The sequence below is a fragment of the Musa acuminata genome, chromosome BXJ2-11, assembly GCF_036884655.1.
Source record: "Musa acuminata AAA Group cultivar baxijiao chromosome BXJ2-11, Cavendish_Baxijiao_AAA, whole genome shotgun sequence".
NCBI lineage: Eukaryota > Viridiplantae > Streptophyta > Magnoliopsida > Zingiberales > Musaceae > Musa > Musa acuminata.
Genome location: NC_088348.1, coordinates 28137647 through 28147500, shown reverse-complemented (window position 1 = coordinate 28147500; position 9854 = coordinate 28137647). Strand labels below are relative to the sequence as shown.

At 37.4% G+C, this 9854-nt stretch overlaps 1 protein-coding gene across 1 annotated transcript; it reads left to right on the top strand.

Annotated features, from left to right (window-relative positions):
• The first annotated feature begins 1583 nt into the window (after positions 1–1583).
• Positions 1584–9746, top strand: LOC135626619 (electron transfer flavoprotein subunit alpha, mitochondrial-like). The gene is made up of 8 exons (XM_065132053.1): positions 1584–1811; positions 3784–3966; positions 4928–5139; positions 5885–6048; positions 6327–6485; positions 7345–7397; positions 7746–7886; positions 9268–9746. The coding sequence occupies exons 1-8, from the start codon at positions 1692–1694 to the stop codon at positions 9343–9345; spliced, it is 1110 nt and encodes a 369-aa protein (XP_064988125.1). The 5' UTR covers positions 1584–1691; the 3' UTR covers positions 9346–9746.
• Positions 9747–9854: the final 108 nt, after the last annotated feature.

Genomic DNA, 9854 nt, shown 5'->3' with positions numbered 1-9854 from the left:
CACCAAACGATGTAGTAGCCAGCGAGATTGAAGAGGAGGTAGAATGGTGCAACACTTACATAGAGGAGCCAAAGAAGTAAGGCATCTATGTCGACGCTGGAGGAGGTAGGTAAAACATATGTGTTGATGTTACATCGCTCTGCTTCCTCTTCCTCTTTCGATGATGCAGTGATTGGTGAGAATGAAGAGGACGCAGAGCTGTATGGCACCATTGTAGAGGAGGCAGTGCAATGCTGCATCAAACAATGTGGTGGTCGATGAAAATAAGGAGGCAGAGCGGTGCAATGTCAGAGGAGGAAGAGGAGGGATGTGAGGGATCTACGTCGGCATTGTACCACTTTGCCTCCTCTTTCTCTTCCAGTGATATAGTGGTTGGCAAGAACAAAGATGAGGTAGAGTGGTACAACACCACATTGAACGATGTGGTAATTGACGAAAATAAAGAGGTAGAGCAGTGCTGCGTCGGACGAGGAAGAGAAGACAGGTCAGGAATCTATGTCGACATCGCAACACTCTACCTCCTCTTCCTCTTTCAATGATACGGTGGTCGATGAGAATGAAGAGGCAGAGTGATACTATACTAGAGGAGGAAGAGGAGGTAGGTGAGACATCTACATCAGCATCACATTGCTCTGCCTCCTTTTCCTCTTGCGACGATGCAATGATTGATGAGAACGAAGAGGAGACAAAGTAGTATGGTGTCAATGCAAAGGAAGCTGTGTAGTGTTGCACTAAATGATATGGTTGTTGGCAAGAATGAAGAAGAGGCAAAGCAATGTAATACTAGAGGAGGAAGAGGCGGCAAGTGAGGCATCTGTTTCAGCATCATACCACTCTGCCTCCTCTTTCTTTTTCGATGATACGATGGTCGACAATAACGAAGAGGAGGCAAAGCGAGGGGACACTGACGTAGTGGAGGTAGTATGACACTACATCGAATGATGCAGTGGTTGACGAGAACGAAGAGGAGGTTAAGCCATACGATGTTGACTCGGAGGAGGCAATGCGGCGCTGCATCGAATGATGTGGTGGTCGACGAGAATGCCTCACTTGCATGTGTGACACCGACATAAATGCCTCACTCGTATTCTCTTCCTCCTCCGACATCACATCGCTCTACCTCACATACCTCCTCACATGTTTCCTCCTGACGTAGATGCCAAGTAATGTCAAAGGGAAGAGTGCGATATTGATGCAAATGTCTCACCTCCCTCCTCTTTCTCTTCCGATGCTAACATAAATGCTTCACCGCTCTGTCTTCGCTTTCTCCTCCTCGTTGGATTGACATCGATAAAGCTAAGTAGTGTATCGTTCTCGTTGACTACCATCACAATAATCATCCACAACACTATCGTTTGTTATAATAATTAAAATAAATTTTTTTATTTATTATTTTTTATATCATTTATATATGTATTATCATCTATTATATCTTTTCTTGATAAAGTCGGGGATATTAGAGTAAATAAGATTAAATATTTTATTTTTATAAGTTCAAATTATATGCGGTATGTAATTAGTCAGAAAGTCCTTGCATCTATATATTCAGAGGGGTACTATTCTTTATATGCGTTTATAATTAAGATGTCCGCGTCAGCAAAACGTGGCATGAGTATCAAGTACAAATTTGCTTTGTATTAATCCGGGGAGAAGGCCTCGCCTGTGCATCGGCGATCGACGAGACGACGACGATGGCGGCCGTTGCGATGCTCAAGAGGTGTCTCCTCAGGAATCGCCGCCCATTCTCCGCCCTCTCGCCGTCTCCACCTTCATCTGCATCTCCTCCCATCCGCGGCTCGCTTTCTCGTTTCGTAAGCCTCCTCTTCCGGGTTCCGATGTCATCTGGGATTCGTTTAGTCCTGATTCTTTATCCAGTTTCTTGCCTTTCTGTTTCCGTCTCCACAAGTGTTGGTACGGATCAGAGACACTTGCTTCGATTGATTTAGGGTTTTCAAGTGCAACGATTCTGCTGCTTCTCTCTTATGATCCTATAATACAAATGGAATCAATTGGTTAAATACTCTATAGTAGTGTGGTCGTGCATCGAGGTTTTGATTTAAATTGCATCATGTTGTTAAATAATAGGAATTCAAGAAGGTCTTTCGCAATGTATGGAATGGTGAGATGAGGATTTTCTTGAGTTAGTAAGGAATACGCTCTGGAACATGACTTTACTTTGTATTTCTAGGAAAAATTACATTTTCAGTTTAAACATGATTGCTTTGCTGGACAGTACCATTAGTGAGTTGTTATTAGATTGAATCATATTTTGAAACCCTAAAATATAATTTAAGAGACTAAAAGTACTCCTGTCTACATATATGTCTTTCCTGGTAGAACAGTCTGATTTTTTATTTTTTGATGTTGTATGAGAAGATTACACTGATTAAGAGGTACAATTGCACCATGAGGTGAGTTAATTCAGATTGTTAGTATGGAGGTGGTAGAATAAGGCCCAAGGAAAATTTATTAGAAACAATAAAGGGGATCTAATGATCCTTAAGTTTTACTAGCGATATTTGTCTCAATATAACTCAGTGGTGGAAAAGGATTAATGTGCCTGACCCTGAATATTTTGAACTACTGCTTTCTGTTGTAGATTTTGTGCCTGAAATCTTTTTTTCCTCTTGATGGGTTTCACTTAATTTTACATCAATATCTCTGCTGTATATAGATCATGACCTCCACAGTTTCTTTTTTCGGTTATGACTCCGTTTCAATATATTTTTAGTGTGAGATATTGCTGTAAATTATTCAATGTCTTCATAAATGGCTACCTGGTGCATGAAACTCCCCTATGTTTGGGAAAGTTCAATTTTACCATAGTGCTTGCTATGAAAATTAGTTCTCTTTATCTTAGTGTTGTTAAGTTGTCTAATTAGGATGCTCCTTTTTCGTGTCTGTCTTGGCATGGTGTTGTGAAATTCCAAGTCCGCTTGATTCAAGATGCATCAAACCCTGAAAAATTGTGTAAGAGCATGCTTGACAAAGCTCTTTTGAAGGTTAATTTAGCTCCGAGTCGGTGGTATTGGTTGAATGCTGAGTCTTTAAGAGTCAAATGCATTAGAGAATGAGTCTCCTAGAGAATATACCTAAGGAACATTTTTCTAGTGAGGGTTTGGATCGTTGTGCTCAAGGACGTGGTTTAATACCCGGAGCAATTACGCATCTCTTCCATTGTTGGGTGTAATCATGCTACGTCGAATTTGGAGGACATGGTGCAGTCGTGAGTGTGGTTGTAATGTCCGAAGGGTGAAGTTGTGCGAGCTACATGGCAATGAGGTGTCAGTCATGCAACCGAGGTGTCGACCACATGATGCCTAAGTGTTGGCTACGAGATGCCGAGTTATTTTTATTTATTTTATAGAGCATCCTACTGTTGTTTGTTTGACTAGCATTTATTAAGAATAGTGCTGCCCTGTAACTGCAAATCCAATCTCTGCCCCATTTAATAGAGATGTGAAGTTTCCTTTTTTTCATCCTTTGTGACTTGTCAAAGCAAGTATTGCTGCTTTTACATGCCAAAGCCATTTGCATTTCCCTAAGCAGTATTCTGGTTGCATGAATTATGTCGATAAATCACAGCCCTTGTTCTTCATTTTTGTATTTACAGATTAGTCATTACTTGGCTTACCATTGTTACACTATAGCCAGTCAGTCATATTTCCATTTTCTTTTTTGGTTCCATCATATTCTGTGTGATCATGGCTCATGAGTAACTTGATTGCTTGCTTAATGCATGAGATGTTCTTGTTGTTTTGATGATACTCTGATTTTTCTAAGGTAAGCACATTGGTTTTAGCTGAACATGAAGGTGGATTGGTAAAACAATCATCTTTGAGTGCGATAGCTGCTGCTGCAGTTGTTAACAAAGAAAAATCAGTCACAGTTCTCTTGGGTGGATCTGGTCTGTCCCTCGGCAAAGCTGCATCCCATGCTGCATCATGTCATCCTTCAGTGTCACAGGTACCATGTTTTAGTAATATAGAAGTTTTCTGATTCAACATGGTTTTTATGCTTTGCCTGTTAATTAATTATATATATATATATATATATATATATATATTCTTTGGGCCTCGGTGTTAAGAAAATTTTAAATGCTAAAATTAAATGTCCGCAAAAGGATAACTTTAATGGACCCTCCAATATACTCAAGGTCAAGGTTTCATATTGCCAATATTGCATTGCTCTATGTACCCTCCAAGTGTCATTGAATTGTATTAATGCCAATCAGATATTAATTTGTAATGTTAATACAAGATGGAATTAGTTGTTTCGGTTGTTGCCACTACTGGATTATGATTTTGTTCTTCCATTAAATAAAAATTCCTTCATGAAAAAAATGGAGATGAACTGATAGTTAGGCACTAGATGGAGATTATCCCAAATAATTGTTAATTAACACAATAGGAAAGAAACAATAATCTTCTGCGAGACAGAGAATACATCTTTTAAGTATTACTAACAGTGAGGTTGCCCGTGGTAGAAGCTTTCTTGGTATTATTGAGTAGCAATGAATACTAATTATTAATTAATACTTTTATCTTTGATTTCATGTTATTGGTAATAACTGATCATGCTTTCTGTTTTTTTTACTTATTTTAGGTTTTGAGTTATATATTGGCACCGACATTATTATTCTGATCCATAGTTTTAAAGTTTCTATAGCTTATTTCTAAAATATTACTATTTAAATAATTGAAAATTACATTAAGAAACACGTATTTTTAATTATTATTCATGAAGTTTAAGAAATAAAATGTTTCCATGATGTTAGGTTTTTCAAAAGAGATTCTATGACTGTAATAATCTTCAAGTGGCTTTATTCTTTCAGTGAAGGATGCTACAATTTTCATGTCTCAGTCTTGATTATATGAACATTTTTTTGTACTAATAATGGTGGATCTATTTGGCAATTCTTCTACAGGTTCTTGTTGCTGATGCAGACATATTAGTGCATCCTTTGGCTGAAACTTGGGCTGAACTTGTTAATTTGGTTCAGCATCAGGGTAATTATTCACATATAATTACCACTTCAAATTCATTTGGCAAAAATGTGCTACCACGTGCGGCAGCTCTTCTTGATGTTTCACCTGTTACAGATGTAGTTGAAATAGCTGAGTCACACTTGTTTATAAGGTATTTTGACATTTTTCTATATTAAAGTAGATTGAGTTAGGTTATGTGGTAGTTAAAGGTTGAACTGAGCCATGTTGAAAATTTTTGGTCTGACTCCAAGACTGCTTCGCATTGGACCTGTATGGTACTGGTATGGTTCTGGCACTCTGGATGGGTCAGTACTCAGTACCATCTGGACTTGTAAGAAAGAGTTAGAAGAGCAGGAGGTGGTGACAGAGGAAGAGAAGGCCGAACAGGAGGCATACTGGTGGTATTGTGATTGTCAAGATGGAAGAGGTGATGATGATGTGGTGGGGAGGAGTGGAGAGAGAGCATGCATGAAAGAGAGGGAGAGAGAGAGAGAGCATGAGAAAGAAGAGAATGAAAAAAAAAAAAAAAAAGACAACTTCTCATAATTGTCAAGAAATAGTAAAAAATTGACATTGTTATTACGGGCGGGCGGTACATTTATAAGGTAACATGGGATGGTAGGTTTGGTATGAACCAAAACTAGGCAAAAACAATGGTATGTATACTTTTTTTATGATCGGATTGATAATACCATTTCATACTGATCAGTATGCCTAGGAAAAACAACCTGTCAGTTAATTCTATCATTTCTTCTGCAATTTGTTTACCAATTTACAAGCATAGGCATACGCATTGTAGGTTTACCTTAATGTTTCTTGGAGCTTATCTTGCTTTTTTTGACTCTGGACCCTTTTATTAGCATCGGATTTTAAGGATATCTAAATGTTTTTTGTAGGCCAATATATGCAGGTAATGCTCTTTGCACCGTTCGTTATGCTGGTAAGGGCCCTTGTATGATGACCATTAGGTCCACATCATTCACCCTACCTTCTTGCTCAACTGAGACAAAGTCTGTTGAAGCGCCAATCTCCCAAGTTGATCTTTCAACCTTTGATGAAGGTTAGTATAGCCCTTCCCTTTTATTTCTTACATATATTATCTGAATACAGCATGTGGAGCTTTTTATTATTGGTGAGTATTGGCATCATTAGTAAGACTGCGCCATTGCAACCTGGGTGACCCAAGTTACAAAAACAATCTCTCTTATAGGGATAAGACCACATGTATTGGTGGGAGTCTTGTCACTGGGCCACCATCTTGATCTCATATATTTAACTGATGGAACTTGCTAAGTGTTGGACTGAACATTTTCTTTTCCTTTTTTTTTCCATTGGCAGGTTCCATACCCAAATCTAGGTGGCTGAAGCTTGTATCTCAGGAATCAGAGCGACCAGATCTAGGAAATGCACGTATTGTTGTCACTGGAGGGCGTGGGTTAAAAAGCGCTGAGAACTTTAAATTATTGGAGAAGCTTGCCGAGAAGCTTGGTGCAGCAGGTAGACACTGAGCCTCATCTTGCATATAAAATGACTGAAAAGAGTATACTTTTTCAGTTCTAGCATCATCAACAGGCTTCTCATGATGTATACATGTTGAATATAATTAAAATTTTTAAAGCATGTTTGAAATTGTTTTGCTTATCATGGGGTATATGGCATACCCTTCTTCTTGCCTGCATGATGGCTTTAATTATCATCAGAACACAATTAATAATTGCACTACTGAATAGTTTTTACTCTTTGTAGTTTATCATTGATGAATGTCGTCTCTTATGTGTAAATTTTGATTTTACTAGTGATTAGAAAGAGAATTTTGATGTGGTTGTCCCATTATTAATATGGAAACCCAAGAATATCCATACCCATTCATAGAACTAATACAAATTTATTAACTTTGTTTGAACAGGAGTTCAAGTCCTTTTGTTCAAATTAAGCTGCCTCGCTGTGTATTACATTGGATTAGATAACCCCCAGTAAACCTATTCTCTTTCCTGTTGCATTTATGGTTTCTTCTATGAAAGTACAAATTAGAATAGCTCTTCAGTGGGTTATTTTCTTACATATTTGTTTACTTGCATCTAATTGCAAATTGTTAAATCGGACATATGTTGTACTTTGCATCTGTTTCCAACCTAATATTGTACTTCACATCTGTTTCCATAATCAAACATATATTCCATAAAAGTGCTGAGTTGCCTAAATGAATATTTGCAGCCTACATTAATAATAAACATGCTGTGTTAAAGTCCCTTCTGCAGTGCTTCAGCAATTTAAGAAGGCATATGTGCTTTTAGGTATTTTACTTTTTTATTTAAATTTGTAATACTCATCATTATCATTATCTTATTTTATATAGTCGGTGCCACTCGGGCTGCTGTCGATGCAGGATTTGTGCCAAATGACCTCCAGGTAACACTTGAATAACAACTTGGTCATATTAAACTTGTGCGAAGCTGTTACATTTTTGTCCTATTTCCTTCATCTAATGCTCACTGCTTGTGCCTTGTGTTTATAATATAGATGTTCTTCTAGTTGTTCCATTTTTTCTTTGCTAACACATAGTGGCCAACAGTCTGTAAAGATGGTTCCTCTTTTGTTAAGTACACAAGACCGCTAATAGTTTATTGGTACTCTACCAGAAGTCACTGCTTCATCATTGAGTGTTTCTATGTTTGTTTTTTAGTCTTAATCATTTTTGTATGGATGAGTTTGGATAATGGTAAGAACTGGCCTACTCATACATCAATTTTCTCTCAGGTTGGTCAGACTGGAAAAATTGTTGCTCCAGAGCTGTATATGGCTTTTGGGGTTTCTGGTGCCATCCAACACTTGGCTGGAATGAGAGATTCAAAGGTCATTGTAGCTATAAATAAAGATGCAGATGCACCCATTTTTCAGGTGATGGTCTTTATTAAGCCTTTCATTTAGATTAAGAGGCATGGTTGTTACCTATATGTTATACTGAATATTCTTAGAATTTATTGGTGATATAGTGTTGCAAATGAGCAAGCCTTTTGAGGTGTTATTAACCGAATAGTTTCTCTGATAAAGCCTCAAAAAGCTTGCCTGTTTTTTTGAATTAGTTCAACATAATTCATGGAGTTCTAACCATTGTGATAAGACCAGATTTGGTCCAAAGGTTTGTTTTATGTAACTTGTCACTCACAAACAGCTTTAGTTCTAACTTAATTGCTGGAGTGTATGCTTAGCTCTTACTAGTTTGTCATGATAGTGGTCTAAATTTGTGTTGATATAAAATGCTTCCTCTATTTCTATGCTTTATGCCCCAAAATCTTTTCCTGTCTTAGATTTTTATACCTTGCATATTAAATATTTTTTTGCTTTTCTGATCCAATTCTTTAGCAATGTCTTGTGGACTAATTAATCTGTTGGATCAAATGTCCTAAGTTCTGCCTTAGTTATCCAGCACAATCTTTTCTTGAGGGTGTACAAACTCCTAGGCATTTGTGAACTGAATAGTACCACTAAGTTGCTTTAAGGAAGTTATATTAATTATATGCTTTTGCCTAGATGAGCTAAGCCAGATCATCTCTTCGAGTTCTGTCCCTTTAGATCTTCTATCACTGTATAGCGTACAGATTGGTTCATGTTTATGGATGACATATTAAGGATGTGATTGGTGCATAGAATGTAAAGAATTAGGGAGTTTTGCTGTTTCCAAAGTTTAGGCTTGTTCTTTTACTCTCTTTACTTGATGTGCATTAGAATGCTCACAAACTTTTGCTGAGTTTAATCTAGTAACGTTCTAGAAATTCGTCGCACTTGTCGTCCTTTGTTTTTCACAAGATAATAAATACCAGTCAGACTGACTGGTACTTATCGCTTTATATCATTCTTTTTTTATTTTTTATTTTAATCATACCAAGTTTCGTAAACCCCTCCTGTATCTTAGCAGTCAATTAATTGGTTACCAAGAACATTGGTATTTCAAGATTTGGTCTATAACATGCAGCAAAAATTTTAAAATTAGTTCACGTTTGATGGACAAGTTCTTCCTTTTTCTTAAGCTGGAGCTGAAGTAGCTTAATTACCAAGCAACCATGGTTATGTTGAGTGGCAAAAACGAGAAAAATTGTTAGGCTGGTTAACTTTTATCCAGTAATTATCTGAAGTTGATAATGATGAAAATGAACAAATCTTTATTTGGCAAATATCATTTGTAGAGGGAAACAAACTTATCACTTTTCTTGTTTGGCAAATGACTATCGTCTGCAGTTCCACATGAGTTTCTTATTTCATTGCTTGTGATTCTTTGCAGGTCGCAGATTATGGACTGGTCGCAGATCTGTTTGAGGTAATCCCGGAGTTGATAGAAAAGCTTCCGGATAAGAAGTGATGGATATTTCCTCATTCATGAGATGACCTCGATCCTTACTGAAGACGACTTGGGTGAAGGAGGTATACATATCAAAAACCTCTCTGACAAATAAGACCTGCTTCAATGCATCTCATATTCTTAGGATTATTTGAAGGGGAAACAGCAATCAATCATGGCATCTTAACGAGAGGGCTCATGTTTACATATCTATATGCTTCCCAATGTCCACATGAGCAGTTTGGGCATGTATAAACATAAGCTTCCCTTCCAAATAAATGTATGATCATATAATTTGGTTGGACAAACGAAAGCCAACAACTCTTTACTAAGAATTAGGTGAAGGAGGTATGATCCTTCTGAGGACGACTTGGGTGAAGGAGGTATACATCTCAAAACCAAATAAGACCTGCTTCAATGCATCTCATATTCTTAGGATTATTTGAAGGGGAAACAAAACTTAATCATGGCATCTTAAGGAGAGAGCTAATGTTTACATATTTGTATGCATCGATGCTTCGAAATGTCCA

Coding starts and splice junctions, on each gene's coding strand:
- LOC135626619 (XM_065132053.1), top strand. CDS start 1,692: ATGGCGGCCGTTGCGATGCTCAAGAGGTGTCTCCTCAGGAATCGCCGC. Junction 6,049..6,326: donor TCTTTCAACCTTTGATGAAG/GTTAGTATAGCC, acceptor TTCCATTGGCAG/GTTCCATACCCAAATCTAGG. Junction 7,398..7,745: donor TTGTGCCAAATGACCTCCAG/GTAACACTTGAA, acceptor ATTTTCTCTCAG/GTTGGTCAGACTGGAAAAAT.